This window comes from Theobroma cacao, chromosome 9 (genome assembly GCF_053813885.1).
Source record: "Theobroma cacao isolate CCN51 chromosome 9, ASM5381388v1, whole genome shotgun sequence".
Classification (NCBI taxonomy): Eukaryota; Viridiplantae; Streptophyta; class Magnoliopsida; order Malvales; family Malvaceae; genus Theobroma; species Theobroma cacao.
In genome coordinates, this window is record NC_142647.1 from 8,962,972 (window position 1) to 8,988,271 (window position 25,300).

The 25,300-nt window shown below is 34.5% G+C and overlaps 3 protein-coding genes across 8 annotated transcripts; all 3 read left to right on the forward strand.

Annotated features, from left to right (window-relative positions):
* Positions 1-2,506: 2,506 nt before the first annotated feature.
* LOC18588982 (Cyclophilin-like peptidyl-prolyl cis-trans isomerase family protein) lies at positions 2,507-10,474 on the forward strand. 4 transcript variants are annotated; one of them, XM_007013755.3, is made up of 14 exons: positions 2,507-2,595; positions 3,540-3,659; positions 3,812-3,866; positions 4,176-4,264; positions 4,549-4,573; positions 4,741-4,779; positions 5,890-6,007; positions 6,105-6,232; positions 6,396-6,756; positions 7,470-7,585; positions 8,237-8,435; positions 8,525-9,424; positions 9,535-9,603; positions 9,784-10,474. In XM_007013755.3, the coding sequence occupies exons 2-14, from the start codon at positions 3,582-3,584 to the stop codon at positions 10,136-10,138; spliced, it is 2,532 nt and encodes an 843-aa protein (XP_007013817.3). In that variant the 5' UTR covers positions 2,507-2,595; positions 3,540-3,581; the 3' UTR covers positions 10,139-10,474. The 4 variants fall into 4 exon arrangements, with proteins under 4 accessions (XP_007013817.3, XP_007013820.3, XP_017983287.2 ...); XM_007013758.3 differs by lacking the exon at positions 2,507-2,595 and adding an exon at positions 2,600-2,725; XM_018127798.2 differs by lacking the exon at positions 2,507-2,595 and adding an exon at positions 3,392-3,427.
* A 690-nt stretch (positions 10,475-11,164) lies between these two features.
* LOC18588983 (U-box domain-containing protein 8-like) lies at positions 11,165-12,927 on the forward strand. The gene is made up of 2 exons (XM_007013760.3): positions 11,165-12,336; positions 12,617-12,927. Coding segments are annotated over exons 1-2 (918 nt in total). The 5' UTR covers positions 11,165-11,419; the 3' UTR covers positions 12,618-12,927.
* Positions 12,928-19,812: 6,885 nt separating this feature from the next.
* LOC18588984 (uncharacterized) lies at positions 19,813-25,182 on the forward strand. Of its 3 annotated transcripts, none has more exons than XM_007013761.3 (10): positions 19,813-20,135; positions 20,748-20,852; positions 20,953-21,064; positions 22,036-22,072; positions 22,219-22,288; positions 22,473-22,577; positions 22,999-23,149; positions 23,267-23,349; positions 24,503-24,596; positions 24,714-25,182. In XM_007013761.3, exons 2-10 carry the CDS (start codon positions 20,843-20,845, stop codon positions 24,799-24,801), a joined length of 750 nt encoding a protein of 249 aa, XP_007013823.1. In that variant the 5' UTR covers positions 19,813-20,135; positions 20,748-20,842; the 3' UTR covers positions 24,802-25,182. The 3 variants fall into 3 exon arrangements, with proteins under 3 accessions (XP_007013823.1, XP_088666071.1, XP_017983331.1); XM_088809945.1 differs by lacking the exon at positions 19,813-20,135 and adding an exon at positions 20,238-20,257; XM_018127842.2 differs by lacking the exon at positions 19,813-20,135 and adding an exon at positions 20,449-20,641.
* The last annotated feature ends 118 nt before the right edge of the window (positions 25,183-25,300 follow it).

The following is a 25,300-nucleotide window of genomic DNA, read 5'->3' on the forward strand; positions in this document are numbered from 1 at the left end:
TGTTTCAAAAAATTCCCATTTTGTCCTCGAGTGGCAAAATTATCATTTTGCCCTTAGATAGTGAAATTTACAATTTGACTCTAATTTGATCATCGAACTCCGAATCACCATTTTAAGTCATTATGAGACTTTAAAATTCTCAATTTCACCTTAAATTCTCTATTTGATCTAGTTCGAAGCTTAGTTCAACTTAGTTATACTATTAAGTACACTACCGACTTTTAACGATTTTCGGAGCTTTCCTAGCATGCAAACATGCTATCCATCACATGCATGTCATGATAAGTATTTTATAAGGTGAAGCTTTACAATTATGGGAAACCCTACGTTAAGGTGAGATTTCTAAGCCTTACAATGTGCTAGCAAAGTAATGTTCATAACACTTATCTCTAAAGGAAAAAGAAAGAAAAAACTTTTGGCCAAATAGTTAAGAAGAAAACTAATTTCTCTTTTATACTCTTCAAAGGTAGCACACATTAGTTGGCTGGTTTTTTTTTTCTTCTTATTTGAAATTAAGCTTATAGTAAGTTTTATATACTTGGATTAATTTTAGCCCTAATTAGGTTAATTACATAACTTTTAAGTAATTATAAATTAATCCAATAACTTAATTAAACAATTTTAATTAAGTCCTTAAAAACTTATAAGTCATTAATCAAATAATGAATACATTAATCAATAACACTAAACGCATATATGGTCTTAATCAATTAAGTCCATGATTAATCAATTAAGTCTAAAAGCTTATAAGTCTTTAATTGATTAAGTCCAACCTAATCATCTTTCCCAATTTAATTTCAATAATCACCTTTTATGTGTGACCCATTAGGCTTCTAACATGTTGGCAGTGGAATTAAATTGTAATCTTAATTAATTTAATTTCATAGACCAAAATTGACATTTAGCAATGCATTATGGCTACCCAAATATTAGAAAAGTCAGGATGGTTTGACTCAGCTTTTTAGTGATCAGTCTTTCAGTGTAATTCATTCCCTTATCTTATATTCTAGAGATAATAAGAGCATGGTGCAATGCCTACTTTCATCGTATATTGTTCCCGATGTTAGATCATTAACTCAATAGAGACTTATGAAACTCTTTTCCATAATTTTCAAGTCGTCTTGGCTAAGGACTTCAATAAGCTAATATTAACTAAGAACTGTTATAATATATCCCCTTATTCACTTGGGGTGATGATTCCTATCTTAATCATTTATTTATCTTCACATGCTTCATGCTATACTTACAAGCATCATAATTTGGCATCCTTGATTAGGCACCCGTAAAAATGAAATCAAAGCATAACATCCTATACAAGACAACTTGGTGTCTCAAGTATAAAGAGTATTTATGCGACTGTCACATAAGAAGGATTGCATAAACATTAGAGTGAGATACCATATGCACTTCTTATGTCGGTCATGTTCAGTGAACTTGCTTTCTTAAATAAATATCTATATTATAGTTTCAAGTATCTCCATACTTTAATCTATAAGACCAGTTGCTTACTTCACAAGTAAAAAACATAGCATGTGCTGATTTTGAGCATTATTGATGCCCTGTCTCAATAATATAATGATTAAGAACTATTTAGAGATTATGCTCTAATGTATAAAGATCTCATAATTGTAAACCATTACAATTCTCATGCAAGATATATTAATCTTATAGATTTCATCCAATTAGACTTATAACCCATTATAATTGATGTCTTATTGATGTACAAAAACCTTTAATCATTCAATATGAATGATATCGTTGCATGATTGAAACAAAGTCTTAACCAATCTTAATTGGCTGCAAAGTTCATTCCAACATAATGTCTGTGTTAAGATTCGACAAATTTATTTTATGTACATAGAGTTAATTAATAAGAATGATTTCTTTCTCCCTTTTTCTCGCTCCTCTTTCTTTCTTGCATTCTCCTTAGTGGGTTTGTTTATTTATTTATTTGTTTTTTATTTTTTATTTCAAAATAGTTTTATTTAGAAAGAAAATTGGCATGACCTTTTTAAATAATTTATTGGCTATACTTGTCCACGTCATATATTAGACTAACAAAATTAGACAAATGTGCAAATTGATGGATAAAAGTATAGTTGGAATATTTAATTGCAAAATTTTTTCTTCAGATACCAAAATTACTGTTTTACTATAATGGGATATCAAATATCTGTAATTAAAACTGAATCTTTTACATTGGTGATTGGTGATTGGTGGTTGGATCGACAATTAAGGAACATGTAGGCTTGGTTTAGATAGTGTGAACTTACGATGGTTACGTAGGTGGGATCCGAAGTCGGTCCACAAGAAATGGGCCCCAAGGATACAGTGAGCTGGGTTCTATGAAAACGGCCGAAGGGGAGGAGGAGAAAACATGGAGGTCATTTTGAGGGAAAGGGAAGGGCAATCCAGACCAGACACAACCCACAAGTCAGGACAGTCCAGTAACTTCACAGCCCAGTAGTAGCAGCTAGGCCTAGGCTGCTCTTTTTTTTAAGCCGAAAGCCCACTAGGTTTTCAAAAAACGCCCTCTTCGTGGTTCTCTCTTAATCGTCACTCGCTCACATTTTTCTGTGGCTCTGCGTTTATCAGGTGACCTTTCTAGGGTTTCTACTTTTCTTAGTTTCTCTTTCACTATTTCCTCCTGATTTTTAAAGAACTCATTTTAATTGCTCGTTTTAAGCTCAATATTAGTGCGTGTATCTGATCCAAAAGCTACATGGTTGTTTTTCCTTAAATGTCTCTGTAATTTACATCTATTTAGTTTTCTTCACTTTAATCTGTTTATTCATATTTAGTTTTTGTGTGATTTCCCAGTTTTTGAGTTCAAGTTTAAGATTGTATTTAATATATAAGCTTGTTTGTAAGGTTTTTTTTTTTTTGCTATTTCAGCTAGGCTTTTAGGTTTTCAGCTTGATTTTGATATGATATTATTTTGACCAACTGTTTTCGGCTTGCGTGTGCTTTTGTACTTTTGCTCGAAAGTGTGTTGTAATGGCCGTTGCTTTTCTTTTGATGATCTGGGATTCTGATCGAGTGCAATCATTCACTAGATGCTTAGGTTGAAGTTCTGTTTTGTAGATCTGTAAAGTTGATTTTTTCTGTCTTTTCGTGCTCTGTGCAATCAGTATGTTTTGAAATGCTAGGATGCATTGCACAACCTTGACTTATGACGAAAGGGGATACTTGCCAAGCATGCTTGGTGCCTGCAATGCTCTGCATTTGCTTTTTGCCCAATGTTAACAGATACTATTTATTGTGAAAATCACTTTTGTTACATTGATACCATGTGGAGGTGCTTTACGAAATATTGATTTCTCGACTAATGTTTTAAAAACATTGGATTGAAATGAGAAATGTTTTATGTAGGAACAAAAACTCCCTTCTGCTTTGCTTTTTGCTGTAATGAAGACTAGTAAATTTTGTGAGTTCTTGCTGATGGAATAGGTGGTTTTGTTATTGACATGTGAATTTAATGTAATTTGAGCTAAAATCCATTTTACCCTGCTGATTGCTCTTGCTGGTTGTTTGATCAGATTATTGGTTATGCTGGCTTGAGTTCTGATTCTGGTGAAAATATGGCAAAGAAGAAGAATCCTTTAGTTTTTATGGATGTGTCAGTAGATGGTGATCCTGTTGAAAGGATGATTTTTGAGGTATTTTACTGAATGATAAAAGCAATCCAACAAGATTTTACATTTTTTGCCTTGTCGTCACCTCTGTATTTTTGTTTTAAATTACTACATGTTGGCCTTTTTCTTAAGATCATCTTTTTGTTTGTATTTGTTGGTTTTCTTTGGTTCTTCAGCTCTTTCCTGATATTGCTCCGAAAACTGCAGAAAATTTCCGTGCCCTTTGTACAGGTGATTAAATAAAATCTTCTCCAATATTTTCACTTTCTATTGTTTCTGATGTTTTCTTTTACAACACGTTGGTGTATAGGTTTTTGCTCTGGCAATTTTATTGTATTAAGAATAATTATTATTGTAAGTTTGTTGTTTATGATCTATCTTATTTTCTTTTGAAGAAGCATTTGGTGGTTAGGGGCGGGAGAGTTTTTGGGGTTGTAATTTATCACTATCGTACATTCATACATAGACACACACAAACATTTATGCATATATTTATATGTTAGCCTCTCGCTGATCTCCTATGTCTGTCTTGATCTACAGGAGAAAAGGGCATTGGTCCTAAAACTGGAAAACCATTGCACTACAAGGGTTCCTTTTTCCATCGTGTTATTAAAGGTTCCATGGCCCAGGTTTGTTGGTTTATCTTACTTTAAATTGGCATTTTTTCTGTAGCTGTTTTCTTGTTGAATGTGGCTTAGAAGTGGTATGTCTTTTGGTCAGTTACTATTGTTTATGCTGTAGGAAACAGGGCTGATGGTCACGACTGCTTTTCTTGTGATGTAGTTTTAAGGTTGTACTTACCAAGTTGTCAATCCTCAAAATTTTACTAAACTTCGCCGTGTCCAACCCAGTTTTTTGCACATAAATGTCTTTTTTCTTACTTGTGGACTAACATCTTGTGTGTGTTGTGCAGGGTGGTGATTTTGTGAGAAGAGATGGTATGTTTTCCTTGCAGAGCCATTTTTATTTTATTTATTTTTGCAGCTGTTAATTTACTTTACTATAGATAAGATCACTTTGAGGGTTGCGCTCAATGTGACTACTTGTTGAATCTGTTCTTGAACTGCACATCTGAGTTTTTAAATGTATTTCTTTCCTTCTTCAGGAACTAGTGGGGAAAGCATATATGATGGGAAGTTTCCAGGTGAGTGGTCTCTTCTCAGTCTTTTTTAAGGTTACAATCATAATTTAGGTTGTCTTATAAGGAGGAAGAAATGATGCAAGGTTTTCCGTTCGTTTAATATTTTAAACTTCAATAATTTCCTGGGAATGATTTGAACCTTGCATTATTCATGGTATGCACATGCTTTTGCTTTTGTAATTGCTGCGTTCTTGTGAATTTAACTATATTCTAAGTAGATTATAATAATATATGTTCTGAAGTGCATGTCGGTTTGTACTCTACAGAAGTAGTCAAAATCTCCAAATTTTCAATTTGTAATTATAATTGTGTTGCTAATTCATCTGTGGTCATTGTATGTAGTTCTGTACTCTTCCAAAGTGGTCAATAGCTCAAAGCTTTATTCAATTTATAAGTGTGTTGCTAAAACCTGTGTGCCCAATGTAATATAAAATTTGACAATTTGGTGTGGAGTTAATTAAAGTATGGTTTGAGGTTCTTTGTACTAGGGTGAAGATTGTACTGAGTATGTGCTTTCCATGGGTCTAGATTTTTGTGGAGTTATTTATGGTGTTATGGTTCTTTGTATTAGGAAGAAGATTGTATCAAGTATGTACTTTCTTTGGCTCTTGATTTACCAAAATTTCTGTGCCCTAAGTAATATGGAATTTGTTTTGGAGTTAATTAAAGTATGGTGTTAAGGTTCTTTGTACTAGGGAGAAGATTGTGTCCAGAAGGTACTTACCATGGCCCTTGATTTGGGCCATTTGAGAGAGCAATATGCATTCTCCTAATCTCTGCCCAAGCTTTGTTTTGCACTAAAATTGTATTGAGTAAGTATTTTTCATGGCTCTTGATTTGGGCTAAGTATTTTTCATGGCTCTTGATTAGGGCCTCTCTGCTTATGAAAGGTTCTTTGAGACAGCCATATGCATTCTTCTAATCATCTGGAGTTGCCCCAAGAGAATCGATAGGTGCCAGTGTAATGACATCATGACTAAAAATCATTTAAAGACTGCATCAAATCCTAAATATTTATATGCAAACTATTCATCTAGAAAATAAGTTGGCTGAAGTTGTACTATTTTTGCACAAATAATTGATTAGTAACAAGGGGGTATTTGAAGTTTACAGATGAATCACCCAGGCTAAAGCATGATGGACCTGGTCTTTTATCTATGGCAATTGCTGATCGTGACACTGTAGGTTCACAATTCATTATCACCTTCAAGGCTAATCATAATCTTGACAGGTAGTTTCCTATCTTCTTTGTATAATTGTAATTTTATTTGGTGTCCCCTCCTTTCTATATGCTGGTCCTAAGTTTGTGTACTTTTGGCATGTGACAGAAAGTATGTAGTTTTTGGGAAGCTTGTGCAAGGACATGAAGTGCTGAAGAAAATTGAAAATGTGGGTGATGAGGAAGGAATACTAACTGTAACAGTGAAAATAATTAATTGTGGTGAAGTTGGTGAAGGTAAAGGTCTTGGTGCCCCTATTGGAGGGTTGTATTTCTTAAGATGGAATAACTTGATTTCATTTATTTTGCACCTGGCAATTTTTCTCCTTATTGGTGCTCTGTTAGGCGTTTCCCTTGTCTCTTTCTAATTTTACCTTCCAATTTATCATCTTATCTGCAGAGAAAAAGAAAAGTAAGTTGAAAACAGGAAAAGATGCTTCCTCTGATGCTAACAGTCATGAAGTGCGAAGGAAGGGAAAGCATAAGAAATCTTCAAGAGACAAAAGGAAGAAGAGAAGAAGATACTATTCATCTGATTCAGAGAGTTCCTCAGATTCTGAGACAGAATCATCTGAATCTGAAAGTGATTCTGACTCATATCTGTCATCATCCACTGACATTAGTTCTTCAAGTGATGACAGGCATAAGAAGAGGAAGAGATCTTCAAAACGAGAAAAATATAGGCGTGGAAAAAGAAGAGATAAACGGCGTGACAAAAAGAGAAAAAGGCGTGATAAGAGATCAAAGCGTAGATCAAGAAGGTTTTATGCTTACTATTCATTTATCCTTCGTACCAGTCTAGTTAATAAACTTGCCGAGTATTCTACTTGTTCGGCTACGTGTATGAGGGAACTCAAACCTTTTGGAAATGTAGTTGAAACTTGTTTGCTCCTGATACTGTTTTCTTTGCCTCCCATGCAATACATAAGATTTCTTCTTATTTCTGTCCTTATTCTGTGCAGCTGATTTTTCCTTTTTAATTGTTTTTGTTATTTGAGTGCATACGGTTGGTCGTTGAGAAAAAAGGACCTGCACCTTGGTGAAGCAAGATTCACGATATGAATTGTCTAAAATTGTCTGGTATTTGATTTTCTTTAGTCATCATATGAGTTGCATATGTAAATCAATTATATAAAAAAATGCAGATCAATGATTAATATAATGAACAAGTTATACCACACAATAATATATTTTCCTATTCCTTCTTTGAAATTCTGTTGGTAACATGTGCCCTTGTTGAGCTAGCTCCACTATGTATCTCTCTCGTACTTGGTGAAAATTTATTGAGAAAGAATCGTGGTTTGTGTCCACTTGTAAGAGTCAACACCTTAATCCATCTTGCATGGTTTTATCTGTTCAGTCTATGGTAAGGCAAAATTGGAATACAATGCCTCAAAAGTCATGGATGGGCTGATTAGCTTTGTTAAACTTCTTGTAGACTATACTTAAACTATTCTATCCTCTCTGTTTTCAGGGCTTCGGATAGTCTTACAGATGATGACAGTGACAGTAAAGGTGAAAGCAGCACTGATAATGATGTTGATGTGCAAGGAAAAGCGCAGAAGCACAAAGAGCTTTCTCAGAAAAGTGGTAAGGGTTGGAGTTATTTCATCTGTCTCCTGGCATTATGTTTTACTGCTTATCCTCTGTATTAATTTTCGCTTCCATCTTATCTGATTGCACCAGTTAGATATAGTTGCTTATATAGATGGTTTTTTTAACTGTGCAGTTATTGAGGTTGATATTTTTGGTTGTAGCTGAATTTGAAATAGGCATCTGTTATTTCTTTTCCCCTATGCTAGTTTACTGTTTTCTTTGTTCTTGTGGTGCTTTCCCTATATTTTGACTGGATAAGCTTTCTAGGAATATTTGATATGGCTGTGAATAACCTTTATTCCTCGGTATTCTTTTTCTTTTTGCCTCCATAATGCTATTGTTTCATAAGCACCGGTCAAACATGATAACAGCTTTCTTATGGATATTCGACATGGCCAGCGACGTACCCTTCATTCTACATTATTCTCTCTCCCCCTTCCCCTCTTCTCCCCTACTCTGCATAATGCTATTATCACATTACACCTGTCATTAAAGATGTTGTGGAACTTGGAAATTCTTGTTATCTACTCGCCAATAATCTGGCTTTGTGTGCTAAGGCCTTCTTATTCTGATAATTGGTTTGTGTTATTTAAAGATTTTTGATTTGTTACCACACTGTATTCATGAGTTGTTTACAATCTGCAGTTGGGAGTCAATCCCCTTCACCTGTTGAGAAAGAAATTCGTCTAAGAAAAAGGGAAGACGCTAATTTGCTTTTAAAGGAGCATGAAGCTCCCAAGGAAAATGGAGGCCGACGGAGCAATGGCATTGAAGAAGATGCTCAATCTGACAGAAGTGCAGATAGACAACCTGATGTGGTAGATGATCGCCCAAGCAAATCTAGGTCTACTTTCCATTCTTCTCACTCCTCAGTTATTCTTTATACTTACCATCTCTTCCCAATCCGGTATTTTATTAAAAGTTGATGAGCAGGAGTCGAAGCATGAGTCCTAAAAGGGCCATGAGTAAGAGTATGAGTATTAGTCCCAGAAGGAGTCCAAGCCGGAGCCCGAGTCTTAGCCCAAGGCGAAGTCTGAGCAGGGGTCAAGGTGTGAGTAGGAGTCCCCCACGTTGTCCAGAAAGAAGTGTAAGCAGGAGTCGGAGTCCTGTTAGAAGTAGGAGCAGGAGCCCTGCTAGAAGTGTCAGCAGAAGCCCTTTGAGGGGTAGAAAGAGTACAAGCTTCAGCAGGAGCCCTGTTAGAGCACATTCTCGAAAAAGCATTAGCAGGAGCCCTGTAAGGTCCCGGTCTCGAAGAAGTCTGAGTAGGAGCCCTCCCAGATCAACAAGAAAATCAATTAGTAGAAGCCCTGTTAGACTTTCAAAAAGAAGCATAAGTAGAAGTCCAGCGAGATCTTCTCGGAGAAGCATTAGCAGAAGTCCTGTAAGGTCTCCTCGGAGAAGCGTAAGCAGAAGCCCTGTGAGATCTTCTCGGAGAAGTATAAGTAGGAGTTCTGGCAGGGCTCCTCCAAGGAGAAGCATCAGCAGAAGTCCATTAAGGGAACCAAGTAAGAATTATCGTCGGAGTTATTCAAGGAGCCCTGCCAGGGCTCCTCCAAAGAGAAGCATCAGCAGAAGTCCATTAAGAGAACCGAGTAGAAATTATCGTCGTAGTTATTCCAGGAGCCCCAACCCTGCACGGAGGGTGAGGTCACCCCCTTCCAATCGAGGTAGAAGTTTATCAAGAAGCATTTCCCCTGATGCATCACCTAAGCGCATCAGAAGGGGTCGGGGTTTTAGTGAGCGCTACTCCTATGCACGAAGATACAGAACCCCCTCTCCAGATCGTTCTTCTGTGAGGTCCTATCGTTACGGTGGCAGAATTGATCGTGAGAGGTAGAAATTCCACCAGGTTCTTTTAAGTTGTTTTACCTTAAAGTTTTTTTTTTTCCTAAAACTGTATTATATTTTGACCATGGGTGGTTTGGCTGTTAATTGCCTACTAGGTATTCAAGTTACAGGAGGTATTCACCTAGGCGTTATCGAAGCCCACCAAGAGGAAGAACTCCACCTAGGTCTGATATGCCCTATGCCTATTATTTATGGTTTCTTGAATGATTCACTTATTGCTGCTTCTTTTTCCCTATGTGTGTTTTTCATAATTAGAAAAAAAAAAACCTTTTTTTTTAATAACTTTGTTCATTTGGGTGGTTTGAATCTTGTTGCTCGATTCCTGGTTAAAATCTGCTTTGCAGGTATAGAGGCAGAAGAAGCAGGACACGAAGTCCATCCATATCACGTAGCCCTCGGTACCGTAATCGTCATTATAGTCGTAGCCACAGCCATAGCCCTAGTCGCAGTCGGACCCCTATTCGCAGCCGTTCTCCAGTTGATGTGTCTAGATCTCACTCGTCTCCGAAGGCTGGGAGGCGAAGGTCCCCTTCTCAGAGTAGGAGCCAATCAGAATCGAGGTCCTCGTTGGACTCTCAGTCTCCAAAGCAGGCAAGCAAAGCAGGGTCAAGGTCAAGGTCAAGGTCATCTTCTGGAAGTCCAGATGGTAAAAAGGGCCTGGTCTCTTATGATGATGGTTCACCAGACTCGGGAAGGTGAATTAGGTAAAAGGTTTGGGGAGATTTGGATATTTAGTCTTTGATGAGTCCGTGTTCTCTTGATGAACTGGATTCTGCAGTTTTTACCATGTTGTTTCTAGTTTGTTGTTGCCAGACGTTGTGGTTAATTAAATATCTGATTTTAGAATTTTTCATTCGGGTTCTTCTTGGCCTGTTTTTAGGATACTTTATAAATAATGGAGAGTATGTGGATCATATTAGGGGTAGGAATCTTGTTACGTTGTTAGTGCAGTATCCCTAAGAATCTTCTGTAGTACAATGAGTCAGGCAATATGATATAGATGCATCTAATGTGTCAGAAAATTTTCCTACGAAACTGAGAAATGAACTCTGGTGATGATCGGGAATTAGTGCTTTGTTGAAATGCTGAGTACCTTGTTTTTATCTCTTGTTCATTTAGAGGAAATCCAATCAGAATTTACCGAAGGGGAAGGGAATGCCAGTGATGTAAAGAGATCACAGATGCTGCAAATTCTAGTTTGCCAGTGAGGCAGTGACTTGTGCTGGTAGTGATTGGGTTTTTGGGTGTTTGGTTATCTAATATGTCGTCTTATTTTAATGATATAATTGGTTTTTAATATTAATTAATAATAGTAAATAGTAATAATAACAGCAACAATAGTGGTACTAGCATGATGGTGGGTTTCTTTGGACACAAGATTTTGGAATTTGGTTCAAGGCTTAAATGTGAATTCTAACAAATTCAAAATCATTTTTCCCTCTTTGATATATGATAAACTTCAAACTCAATCAGAATACTGTATAAAACATTTAATCGTTACCAAAAAAAAAAAAAATCAGAATACTGTATAAACTTGATTATTTACAACCTTCTAACTTTACATTTATGGGGCATTCGAGTCGTTTCCACTGTGGTCCTTTCATTTATTGTGGCTTTACACAAACTAGAGTAACGGTGATTGGTATCGAGGGTTTTGCTATTTTGTAGCTACATAAAATCTTTCGTCCTTTAAAAAATCCTTAAATATAATCAAAGGTAAGAATATAAACATATAGAGGAAACCAAAAACCATATCTCAACTATGAAACCATCGAAACAATGTTGCAAAAATTTTTGGACCAACAATCCAACAAGTGAAGGTTTTTCCAATGTCGTTGAGCATTGGATCTATCTACATCTTGTCCTGTCTTCTGCAACATCTTCACTTTCAACATATAGATAGCCTCTTGAAGCATGTTAGTTTTACTTGATTGGTCTTATGAAAACATTGTTAGCTTAACTTAGCACTTAATTTGAACCATGTCAACAGTTCGGGTTCGTGAAACCCTTCTTGAATATCTCTTTGAAGCGCAATCGGATTCTCATGAGGTTCAGCAGAAATCCCTACAAACTCTGGCGTCCATTACCAAAGTCAGTCCACAGAATAGGACTTTGCTGGCACAAACAAATGGAGCCATATCTGCCCTTCTTACCCTTTCCAAGTCTTCCTCTCCCATTATCCAAACTCTCTCTCTGTCTATACTCTTTAACCTCTCTTTGAACCCTGATCTAAAGCAGTCTCTTGCAGATATGGAAACCATCAATCACCTCAACTCTATAATTCTCTCCCCAAGCTCCCCTGAGTCCAGCAAGTTGGCTTCTTCCCTGGTTTGTAGCTTGGCTATGCTAGACAAGAACAAGGCCAAGTTTGGGGTGGCTGGTACCGTCCGTTTGTTGGTCAATACAGTTTCAGGACCGCGTAGTCCTGCCGCTCATCACCTCCTTAGTTCTTTAGCAGAGCTCGTGCAGTTCCATGGGAACTGTACCCTAGCTGTTCGGGCTGGAGCTGTCCCAGTGTTGATCCAACTGGTAACAAGCACTGATGGTGAAGACCTTGCCGGAACCTCACTAGCCATTCTGGGCCTTCTTGCTAGGTTTGATGAGGGATTAAATGCTTTGAAAAAGACTAATCAGGTTGTTAGTTCAATGGTAGATGTATTAAAAGGGAGGTGCATGTTGAGTAAGGAAGGTGCAGCCGAAATTCTTCTTCTTCTGCTTGATGAAAGCGAGGACTGCCTAAGAGATGCTTTGAGGCTTCCAGAATTCTTTACTGTGCTAGCTGATATTTCAGTTAGAGGATCCGCAAGAGCTCGAGAGAAGGCTGGTCAGTTGCTGAAGAAAATGATGGAGGCTAATTTGGATTCCTACAGTGACGGCCACTCCTCCATTTTCGAATGGTAATAGCATTTATTGATTAAGATTTGCGTGATCTTGCTCAAGCTTTTGTTGGATTCTTTACTAGTGTAGCAAATCAGAGATAAGGTTTCTTGCTTTATCCAAAGATGTTTGCCTAAATAAAAACTTGTATCTAGTAAACCTTGATGAAGTTTTGGATGTTAAGGATTCATTAATCTACTGTGCAAACCACAAGCACAAGTACAACACGATATGTTTTATTAATTAGTCACACGACAAGTTGGTTGCCATGTAAGATGAATTTGGCTATGCCTTTTGCAGAATGGAATATTCTGAAAATCAATTATATTGAGGCTATTGAAAGTTGAAAAATCTAGGGGATGTTGCATCCAGAAAAGAGAAGCTAGTGGAAGTGGATTTTTTGGGTCTGCTCACAAATACATTAATCGTTAGAACTGCGGGGTTTCAGCTGACATTGCTCGTCAACCAAGGTAATATATAGAGGAGTTTTTTATGCTCAAAGGACAATCAGAGGGTGCCGGAGCTGGGGCTCCGAGCTCTGGGGTTCTTGCCCATGTAATCTAAAAATATTTCACAACATGAGTGAATATATATACATATAAGTTTTTATACATGGAAAGTTAAAATATTATTCATATTAATTTGTAAAATATTATCTATTTTAATTTATTGAATTTTATAATTTTATTTTAATAAAAATATCTTACAAATTAAAGATAGTGCGGACATTTAAATATCTAATTTAACTCTAATATATAATTGATGAGAGATTCATGATTCTCTTTGAAATCGTGACAGTAAACATAAACTTGAAATGAAGAAATCCATTTGTCACAGTCTTTCCAATCTACTTTTCTCTTGTTGTTGCATTAATTCCAATTTTTTTTAACAGATTACTCCTATTAATTTATATACTAACATTGGTGACACCCACGTCATGCAATTCCTTTCCGAATTGGGCACTAATTACGAATGGGAAAGTAGGTAGCGACTTATTGAACTCTTTTATTATTCACAAATCAAGGAATCAAAATTAGGTGAAGATGAGACAAAACTTTTGGGAATCAAAAGTATTCCAGGAACGATATTTTACCATTAAGAATATAAGAAGAAAGAAGAATAATACTCCATATATATATGTATATGTATATATATATATATTAGGTTTCTGTTCCATCAACATGAAAGGGAGACGATCAACAAATGTCAAATATGGATGGAGAAAAGATGGTTTATACAGCTATGTTGATTCCTCCTTCACCAAAAGAAGGAAAAGACCATTTTGATTCTTCCATATTAACGGTTAAAAACTCCACACAACCCAAATAAATAAAGTATTATATATATATATAAAACTAAAAAAAGGTTAAAAGATCAATGGGTACATTCTGCATCAATTGATTTGATTATTACCTTTCCATGATTATTTAGTCTATTTTTCTTCTTTTATACAAGAACTTTCCCTTCTTAAATATTGTGACTTACAAGCAACTCTTCCCCTTTAATCCAAAGCATTAAGATTTTGACGAACTCCTTAATCACTTGGCGACCCTACTAACAAGTTAGTGCATCTCATGAACCTAAATTCAAAAGGGATATGACCTTGCTGTCATTCTTATTTTTTTTTCTTTATTCATTCTTGGAGAGCATAATAAAACCATTAACCTTTTAAGGGGTGAAAATCTTGGAGAGAAAACTGTGTTTTTCTCTTGTGATTTGTTGGAGAACAGAATTAGGAAACAATGAAATGACTTCGATACATATATAAATGTCATTATTTTTAAGATTTTATTTGTCTTCTTTGATAATATGCAAAAGATCACAAGCGATAAATTTCAATCACATAATAAAATTCAATGATTGATTACGTTTTGCACTGATAAAATCAATCACTAAGAATTTTTTTTACAAATAATTTAGAAGACCAGTATATAACAAGATTGTCCAACTTTCATAGAATTTTTCCACTTGTTTTTGTGTTTTTTTAGAATCAAAGGAGAGTGACAGACACAATTATTTGTTTCACATACCAAATGCCTTTAAAATGAATTAATTATATATTATTAATTTAATTAATTTTCAAGATTAATCAAGTTTGAAAAGTCAGTCTAATTTACACTTTAACCCACTTAATCCTATTATTATGAACTTATTTTTTTCTTTATTTAAAAAATATATATTTTTATTTTTAATGCAAAATTATGTCTAATACTTGTTATTGTTGAAAATGTGAAACTCAAACATGATTTGCAACTAAACTTTCACACTTCCCTTAGAAATTCAAATGAAAAACAAAATCTTCTTATAAAACAACACTTCCAATTTAAAACAAACATGTTGTAAATCGAAAATATGTATGCCTGAATTGGTAGGGAAACTTCTCAGAGGCTGTGTCACATGAAACTTGAGTTACAAGCAAATCCCAAAATTCCCCTCTGATTTCTATAATGTTTGGCATAATATGGCACATCAATATATTAATTTAGGCAATCCATCTTGGAGAACACACGACATTGGGGTGAATTTATTTGAAAATCCTGACAAAATGCCCGACACTCTGCATTAACAAATTTCAACTTTTAGTCTTTTCTCCATTTTTGAACCCATTCTTGGGCAGTAATTAATTAAAATTATGATGCTGGAAAAGCTTCGTGCTAAAGTTGTAGCATTAGCATATGTTGCTTACTCTAACCAAATTTAAAACAGTAAAGCAAAGGAAAAATATTGATTTCCATATTATTCCAAAGGCTTTGCTGCTAATCACTTTTTACGTACAAGAGGAACTTTTCGAGTGTACAAACTCCGCAGATTCTCTCGTTATGGATGGTGGGGGTAAGCCAAGAGTTGACAGCTTATGCTTAAAGTAATGCCTATGACATTAGGGTTTAGTTCGACTAGTTAGGGTGAGGTAAAATTTGGGTAAACATCTTAGAGTTTATCCGTGATTTCTATAATTAAGAATAGGATTTCATGTAAAAATAATTTAATGTAAATTGCATACCGAATTTTCTTAATTCCCACCACAATATTCCCTTCGTGTTGTGCGCCTATATGTTATTTTATCATGACAGAAACCAAGTTGAAATTTGCTTCTTTTAGGGACCATGGCATGAACTGAGAAGGTGGTTTGCTCTGTCATGAGCATAGAAAAATCCAAAGAACATCAAGGCAGCGAATCCTATTAAAAAGAGATGAACATTCCCCCCCCCCCCCCCCCCCCCCCCCCCAACAGCATTTTTATAATGAAAAACTTAATTGAATGCTGCAGTCATTGTACCCGAGCACTCCCAACATTTGATCCACAGCTGGAGATATCAAGGGTGCCATGCATTGGAAATTATTGATGGTACAACTACAATTCAAATAGGTTTATATATTTTGGGTGCGTGATCATGATCGAGTCATGAGCTCCCTCGGAAAGCAATTTTCTATGGAATTTGGGTTCTAAGCAACATGAATCATGCATGTATTCAATCCCTTTCAGGTTTAAGACAGACAACTCTATGCATGTAAAATGCCTGACACAAATTAATAGTATAATAAAGTGTATAGTATAGCAAATATCAAAACATATGATAAGAATTAAAAACTGTTGTCCCACGGAAGGCATTTATCCTCCAATTCCACTCCATGTTAGAGAGAGGGAGAGGCCCAGCTTGCTTCATGCACTTTCCTAAAGGCAGAAGCAGACGCCAATTTGGAAAAGCTTCCTTTTTTTTTTTTTTTATCCCTTTCAGACAAATCCCTCTTTTCCTCCTCCATGTATAAAGTTATTTAAATTTCAAACCAACAGGATTGCAGATGTCACTTGCAAAATGCCAAGCTATCCACTGAATATTACTTCCAAATTAGGATGGCCGCGGCAGCGCGTTTGGGTAGGGCCGCCTGCTTACTAGTAGAAGAGAAAGATGATATATATCTAAAAAGTTTATGAATTAATTAATAAATTTTTATTTTTTATTATGTTTGATTAATTTTTTATATTTTATTTAAAATCAAATAAACTAATAATCGATTAATTGTTATTATTCAAAATATCAGTTTTTATTCTACGTAATATGACGGTGATGTTATATATTGTTATGTTATAATAAATAATGATATGATAAGTATATTTTTCACTAAGGACAAAAGGTTATATACTTTTGGGGAGAAAATTTTTATTTATTACATATTTTTTTAATGGTCTCGGAGAGTAGTATATTTATGAGGTTGTAACTCTCAATATTTTTAAAATTTTTTATTTATTATATTTTTTTAATGACCTCGAATAGTGGTATATTTATGTGGCTTTGACTCCAAAAATTTTGCAAATTTTTATTTGTTATCTATTTTTTATAAATGATCTTTTCAAAATAATTTTTTATTTAATAATGAATACAAATAAAAATAATAAAATATTAATTTTTCCACACTTCTTTCTCCTTCTTTCTTTTTCTCTCTCTTCTCTTTTATCATTTTGTACTTTTTTTTTCTTTTAACTTATCATTGAAACACTTATTACTTTACTCTTTCTCTATAGCTAACTAATAAAACACACTTCATTATTCAAAAGAGATATATGAGCTTGTAAATTTAGACAAAGAAAGACAAAAATCACTTACCACTATTGTGTGAAATTAAGATGAGATAAAGTTTTCTTTTATCTTTTTTTTTTTTTATGCTGGAAATTCTCGCAAGGTTCAACTATCTTGTTAAATTTTATTAATTAATAAAATAAATTACATAAGGAGGGGTATGTAATACCTTACCTCCATATTTGCAAGAAATATCGAGAATATATCCTACCCAAGGTATTACTTGCCATGCATTTTCATACATGCAAAGGATGAGAAATAGCAATAGTTTACATAAATCTACAAAAAAATAATAATAAATTAAGTATACTACTCCCTTACATTCATTTGAACCTAATACATGGTAAATTAAGCTTATTTAATTGTAACATACCTTGTAATTCGCCTTGTGCTTGAATGAAAACTTGCGAATTTGCATGTAAGTAGCCACGATTAGATAAATAATCTGCAACTTGATTACCTTTACGATAAATATGTGTAATTCTGTAAGATAACTGCTTCAACCATGGTTGAATAGACGCTAATAAGTAACGTATGTCATAAGACCCCATACTTTCCTCCTGAATCATTTGTATCACAACCAATGCATCCATCTCAATCCAAACTTTAGTAATATTAAATTGTTAACATAAGATTAGGCTTCTATGTAAGGCCAATAATTCTGCTTTTAGAGAATTACTAGCTCTAATGTTTTTAGAAAAACAAAAATAAGCGTACCTGTATTATTTCTTAATAAACTTCCTCTAGCTGCATTATGAGAGTTATTCTTTGAACTATCGTTAACATTTAATTTAAACTCACCTGTCAATGATTTATGTTAATAAATTATTTTTGGAACCACAAAATGCTCATTTTGGAACTTTAATCCCAACATATTAGTTATTTGAATATCACCATTCTACTGCCATTTCTCCCCAAGCTTACCTTGAAATAAGTGGAATAAAAGTTTCATGATCTTCGAGATTATTTTATTGGGATACATACCAAGGCTTCTGTGTTTTGCAACATTGTGTTCCACCCACAAAAACTAACAGAAAAATAATGGTAGTGAAACCCCGAATGTGGCCTTGTTTAACATAATCTCCTAAATAGACCCATGCCCAAATAATCTGAATAGTATTTTGAAGATGAATAATATAGATTTGAAAAAATTTTGCAAAATAATTCCAAATATGGCTAGCCACTAGATTATCACAAAGCACATGTATGAGAGATTTTTCTGAATTATAGCAAATGCATTTAGAAGCTAATTAAATACCTTTATTTTTCATCCGTAGCTCCACCGGTATCCAATTTCAGTACTTCTTCTTACTATTCATATTATTTAAGTATTTATATATTTAATCATGGTGTGAATTCTATATATCTTATTTAACTATTTATATTTTATAAAATATAGTTTTATATTTAGTATTTTAAATTTAAATAGAAATAAATAAAAATATTGAACGTTGACTGTATTAATTTTGTTTTTAAAATTTGATTAAAGTATGAGTAAATTAAAAACAATTGATAAATTTTTTAGAAGAAAAGATGCAATCGTCTAATTGATTCTCTTAGACTTAAGTCCTAAGCTTCAATGTTTTCAACTCATAAATAAGAGCAATGTAAATCAAAACGTCCATAGCTCAATGTTAAAGAAATTGATTATTTTCATGCAGAACCTAATCATGCATTAGGAGCAATGATATATTAATTTCTTATCAATCAAAGAGATGAAATTCACCATGCTTATCTCAAACGTGAATCTTGTCAACCCATTCTTAAGAAGAATCTTTTATCAAATGATGATCATCATTCTCATTTTCAAGGTTTCTTTTTTTTTTTTTTATTTACATGTTACATAAAATTATTATTTGTTATGAATCATTTGATTGTTAGTTAAGTTTAATGTATTAGTTTTAAAAATTTTTTAACTCTTGTTCTTTTTTTTTTTATCTCCAATTAAAGTTGATTAACTCCGCCTCTGTTTTTCACCTTTTACATCATTATCAATGAATATTAAATAATAAATTATATTTTAATCAATAATAATTAATTAATTATTAATAAAAGAATTTCATTGGGCTCAAAATAAAAGTAAATGAATTTAATTGAATGTAATAAAAAAAATAAAAATTTATTTAATATTTTTTAAATATTTAAAAAAAAAATTCAAATATCATGTTAAAGAAGATTTAAAGATTTATAGTCATTAGCAAACGTATATATATATATATTTAAAAAAATCATGCCAAGTTGCAAACGTAGATGCCGGACATCTGACATCTGTCACAGTGATAGCAACTTTCATATGGAAACAAATTACTTTTGAAGAATTTGCATCAGATGGTGTATGAAGATATGAGATCTCAGATGGGTGGCACCACCTCTGATGTAATGACAATGGCATCGCAAATTCTTACTCATCTGCGTCTGCATTGCACTGCACCCTAATTCTACCTTCAGAATCGGAATATAAAAAATAAAAAAAAAATCCTCCAGGGTGATATGGCACGTGTTTGAAAATCATACCCAAATCACTTTGATCATTGACATTCGATCACAGACCATATTGCCCATTGCCCATTGCGCATCTCTTCTTACTTCTTGTGTTGTGATCAACATACATAACTTTTACACCATATCAAATATACCTAAATCACAGTTTGGAGATGAAGAGTGTTAAACCAACATCATATTGGTCCAAACTTATGCAATATTCTTCCTTAAACTTCAATAATAAACACTACCCAAAGTCATTTTTGAACAATTCCACATGATGTTACTATGCTATGGTAGTATTTTATTAGCTCATTTGTCTTCTGTTATTTTATGTTTACTGAATCCCTTCTGTCTTCTTCCTTGTTTTTTTCTTTTGTAGAACATGTGAAAGCCGGTTCCCTAGTTTTTTCACTACAGTTTCTAGCGCTTGTTAATTTCCAACTTTTGGTTTGCGAAAGGAAAACACAACACCGATTTTGCCATTTTCATATTACATAACATTGGAGAAGAAAGTGCAAACATCTGGAGGGCATTTCAGTCTTTGCCTAATGAGGAAATGACCAGGTTTTTGGAACTCCCCACCATTTCAGCTTCCCTATATGTGCCTGTGGACTGTAATGTGAACAAACAAAAACAAAAGGAAAGTTCAAAAGTTGAAAGTTGAACGAAGCAAAGAAAGAAAGCAAAGAGAAAAGGGGAAACAAATAAAGAGAAAAGGAAAGATTTTATGCTTTTGGGGTTTGTTTGTTGCACACCAGGTTTGGTTCCATATAAAGCTTAAAAGCTTAAACCCCACTTTTCTTCTTATTCAATCTTATTATTTCCATCAGATCTTTTCACTGCATTCAGCAAGTTAACATCTTTATGGGTATCTATGGAGGTTAAAAATATATATGTAAAAGAGAAGATCATTTATTTCTTGATTTTCTTTTTCTTTTTAGATAAATCAGTCATCTTTTTGACTTTGTCTATTTTATTTGTGTGGTCATATATTCTGTAGTTGTATATTTTTAAGTGCTTTACTGGGAATGCCCACTGTCCGCAAGTATTGATTCTCTTTTCTGTCTTTGCATTGCAAATTTGTAATCTGAAAGACTTTCTTTTAATGCATTTTCTTTCGTCTGTTTGTGGATTCTTTTGTTCATGAAGAGCTGAGGCTTTTATTTGTCCCTTTCATTATCTCTCTCTCTCTCAACCGTTCTTGGGTGCCTTTCACTTTCTGATATAGTTTTTTACAAAGGCTTTCAGACAGTGTGTAACCGGTGTAAGCAAGAGTCGTAGCTGATTTAGTTTGATGGGTTGTTTTCCATTTCCACCCTTTCCTATGCTTATAAATATAGATGGTCACTTCTAGTTCATTTTCATTGCAGGAACTTAGTCGACACCATTGCTACAAGCATTCTGCATAGTGTAGTTCTGCTGCTGGAAAAATAAGAAAAAAATAGCTACAATTAGTAACTCTACTATGAGCTCTGGTCAGTCTTTATTATTATTTTTCTTATGAAGTAATTATTGATATTTCTTTTAGCATTCTGAGTATTTTAGTTCTTACCTTTTTAGTTGCAATTTTTTCAGGTAGTGGAACTACTAGAACTTTTGAGTTTGGGAGGACCCATGTGGTCAGGCCTAAAGGGAACCACCAGGCTACAATAATTTGGCTGCATGGTCTTGGTGACAAGGGCTCAAGGTATAAATGCTAGACTTTACTGATGTTTGTCCTTGCTAGCATTAGCATTTCTTTGATCATGGTTTTAAGATCAAACTATTAGCTGATGGTTTTGTATCAAGTGGGAAACAACCTAGTTGATTATGGGAATCAGCAGTTTTAATGGATACATGCTATAATTTTCTTGCTTATTCTAATCCCTTTTTTTCCATTCTACGACAAGTGTGGATTGACAATTTGCACCATTAAGAGTTTGAGCCATCAATTATCAACTAGGTTGTGGTGTTTAGTCCATCTTTATACCTGTTTCATCTGTGCCACATGGTGAAATTTAAGTCCTTCTTTTGATCTTAGGCATTTGCCTCGTGCAAGAATAATGAACTTGTTTTCTTCCTGGAAAGCAAAAGAAAAGGAGACACAAAATGTCAACATTTTGTCCTGTTCCAGAGGAGAAGTATTTTGTTTAATAACTTGAGCTCTATGCCCCTCTCCAGAAGATTCCCATAATGATTGATTTGATGGAAGAGATCATATAGCTCTAAACTTTAATAAAACAGGGTTAGTTGTTTATATGCATTTCCTCTAAGGATTCTAAGCTACATGGGACAGCCTCAAATCTGAAAACTGTATATGCCAGGACTAAGAATAGGGGACCACTTCTGGACTACCTTGATTGTCCTTCCAATTTTGCAGACCAAGTTCTATTATTATTTAAAGATATACTAACATTGATGATTAAGTAATCAGCTTTTGTTTTCCTAAAATTAGTAAGAGGAAATTATATTAAGATGTTTCTATTGTTATCTAGTATAAATTGCACCATTATTTCCAAATGTTAATGGGAGATTCTTAAAATATATCAGAATGCTGGCAACTTCTCTGAACTTGGGTTCTGGTCTGTTATTTCAGAATGTTAAAGAGTTTCAAAAGTTTTTTAGGGTATCTAATGGTGACTAAGATGGATATCTCCCTTTTTTGTTTTTGTTCTGCAGCTGGTCTCAGCTCTTGGAAACCCTACCCCTTCCAAATGTAAGGAAATAATTTTTTCAAATTACTCAGTGTCTTGTATATATGCAAATGCAACATGCTTAGTGATTCCCCTAATTTCTGATTGAGTAGAAAGTTTCATTTACAGACAACTGATCATATGTTTCTGTTGAAATTTAATGTTGCAGATTAAGTGGATTTGTCCAACTGCTCCTACCAGGCCAGTGGCAATATTTGGTGGACATCCTTGTACTGCATGTAAGATTTTATTCCTCGGAACAGCTATTTTCTTTAGTTCTTGTTCTAAAATCAAGCTGACAGGTGCATCCTCAAGGTTATATTTGACAATTTGCTGTGCCCTCTGTCCAAATGAATTTCAAGTATTTTCTAAAATTACCGCAATGCTGAAAAAGATAAACTAAGCTTCTGTAATGTGTTTCAGGGTTTGATGTGGGAGATCTTTCAGGAGATGGTCCTGATGATTTGGAGGGTTTAGATGCTTCAGCAGCACATGTCGCCAATCTGTTGTCAACAGAGCCTGCTAATAGTATGTTTTTTATTCTTAGCGACCTTCTGAAATCTTAAACCTTTAGTCATAAATTTAACTGCTCTATGGACATGCAAACAATTCAAATGTCAGGAGGTTTAATATTCTTGAGCAATTATATCATCAGAACAGATAGTTCTGATGGTTTATGTAATTTTCTTGACTATATTCTTTTAAAAAAAAACCCAGTTTACTTACTTCTGTGGTTGCTATGATGCATCCACCTCAAAGTTGAACAATTTTCAAGAAGTGTTTGAATCCATTTATATGACCTCTTATCTACACTTTGTTTCTTTTTTTTTTTTTGGGGGGGGGGGGTGGGGGGAGAGGGTGGGTGTGGGGTGCGCTTTGTGTTGGTGGTTGTGCTCTCTCTTACAATAGATATGGAGACTCAAAAAAGAATTTTATGATTATTGTGCAGTTAAACTTGGAATTGGTGGCTTTAGTATGGGTGCTGCAACTGCTCTCTACTCTGCAACCTGCCACATATTAGGGAAATATGGAAATGGAAACCTGTATCCGGTTAACTTAAGTGCAGTTGTTGGTCTAAGTGGTTGGCTTCCCTGTTCAAGGTTTGAACTGTACAGATACAGCACATAGAAACTCATGTACCCTTATTTATGTAAACACTACTACTTTCGTACTTTGTTTATATGCAATTCATTCAGCTCTATAGCTATTATTTTTAGGACCTTGAGGAACCAGATGGAAGGATCAATCCAGGCAGTGAGGCGTGCTGCATCCTTGCCCATTCTGCTGTGTCACGGCTTAGGTACTTTTACTCTTTTGGACAATTTTGACAGAAATCTTCAGTATAAGAAATGACGTATCTTACACTATTCAAGTCATGTAGAGGGGTCTTAGGCAAGATGCCAGGTCCAAATAATGTCATCACTTGGTAATTTCAAAGTAAACCATTTATAGGTATCAAGAGATCAAAAGAGATCTTGAGTTTTTGATAGAATGCTTCAGTCTTCTCTTATAATGTGGTCACACACTTGCATATCTTGTACTATTTAAGTCATGTAGAGAAGTCTAGGAAATAAGTATATGTGCAAGTGCATACGTATACACATGCACATACAAACAAAGAGGGAGCCATAACTATCCAATAGCTTGCCAATTCTGAGAAGCATAGAAAACTTATCATTAAATTGGGATGTTGAACCACAGTACTGTACAAGCATATAATTTCATGTGCACTGTAACATAGCCTTTGTTGGAATCTCATATATGGTAATAGTAATTATCTTATTAATTGTTTTACTGCTCTTACTGTTCAATGTTCTTACTTAGCTTAAACTACAGAAATTTCTAAATTTGGCTCTGTGCATACTTTACACTCAATTATGTAGTTCATTTTTCATGTCTCACCACTTCAGCTAATAGAAATGCATGTTTCACTTATAAGTCTATTTCTTCATCAATGATATAGAAGTTTACTTTAGCATTAAAATCTTGATATGATGCTGGTTGCTTTATCAGACTGCATCATCTGGTAAAATAGTGGTTTACTGCTTATCTTTTATGTTCATTGTGACTTAATAAGCAATAAACTAGTTGAATAAAATATATTGATGCTAGTGGTTGTGAAATCATTTTGCTTTCAAATTAATGTACTCAAAATTGTATATTAGCACACTTTGCAAAAGAAAGACTGCTGTTAGGTTTAATCTCATTATTCTCATCTTTCCTTCTCTTGTTCTCTGATAAATTTATTTAAATTAAAAATCCTAAAGTTTTAAGATATGCAGGTACGTCAAATAAGATTCTAAGTCAATATTGGCAAGAGGTTAACTTGCACCTACTATGCCCTAGACTTTTAACTGCCTTGGTGTCTACCCTTGTCATGGTGCCATAAAAGAATTTGCTTCTTCCGGATATAGTTGACTCTTTTTTTTTTTTTTTTTTTTGTTTTGCTGCAGGTGATGATGTGGTTGCATACAAACATGGAGAGAAATCAGCACAGGCCTTAAATTCAGTTGGTTTCCGGAATCTCATGTTTAGAACCTATAATGGGTATTTAATTGGCCCCACTTCATCAAGAACCACACAGACACGCATACACACACAACACACTCAGAAACAACTCATGTATTCTAGAGTTCAATTAAAAATGCTTAATATGTTGCGCAGGCTCGGTCACTATACAATCCCAGAAGAAACTGATGAAGTCTGCAATTGGCTAACTGCAAGGTTGGGTCTTCAGGGGTCACGATCGTGACATCAAATAAGTTGGTCTGGCAATGTGGAGATAGAGAAGAAGGAATTTAATCAGACTTATGTGTAAGGATTAGAAAGAGGTACTCTTGATAGATGCTTGGTGTGGGGTATATGGTATAGCTGCATTTTTCTACTAAACATTCCCTATCTATCGTGCTTTCCTAAATAAACTTTCTCGCCATGAGTTATATTTTGGTTGACTGGCTGCTAGGAGTTGGCGGTGGTAAATTTTGTTCATTCGGTTGGAGTGGATGGGAGTTGTACTGCCATTCTCTCAATCTAGGAAATTTTGGTTTGGTTGAATTATGTACCCCAATTATAAGGCTGTCCTGCGTTTTATGTATTTTAAGTACATAATAAAAGCTGGAATTGGATGGATTCATTTCTTTCCTACTTGAATACCGTTGTGTGGTCATATATGCCACATGTCATGTAGACTCATTTATTATCAAAGCCAAACTTGGCTCAAGTAATGGATCTAACTAACAATGCTTAATCTT

Excerpts from the sequence above, each read along its gene's own strand:
- LOC18588984 (XM_007013761.3), top strand. Across the intron at positions 22,073-22,218 it reads AAACCCTACCCCTTCCAAAT|ATTAAGTGGATTTGTCCAAC; the intron begins GTAAGGAAATAA and ends TTAATGTTGCAG. Across the intron at positions 22,578-22,998 it reads GTCAACAGAGCCTGCTAATA|TTAAACTTGGAATTGGTGGC; the intron begins GTATGTTTTTTA and ends ATTATTGTGCAG.
- LOC18588983 (XM_007013760.3), top strand. The coding sequence starts at position 11,420 with ATGTCAACAGTTCGGGTTCGTGAAACCCTTCTTGAATATCTCTTTGAA.
- LOC18588982 (XM_007013758.3), top strand. Across the intron at positions 3,660-3,811 it reads TTGAAAGGATGATTTTTGAG|CTCTTTCCTGATATTGCTCC; the intron begins GTATTTTACTGA and ends TTGGTTCTTCAG. Across the intron at positions 8,436-8,524 it reads GATCGCCCAAGCAAATCTAG|GAGTCGAAGCATGAGTCCTA; the intron begins GTCTACTTTCCA and ends GTTGATGAGCAG.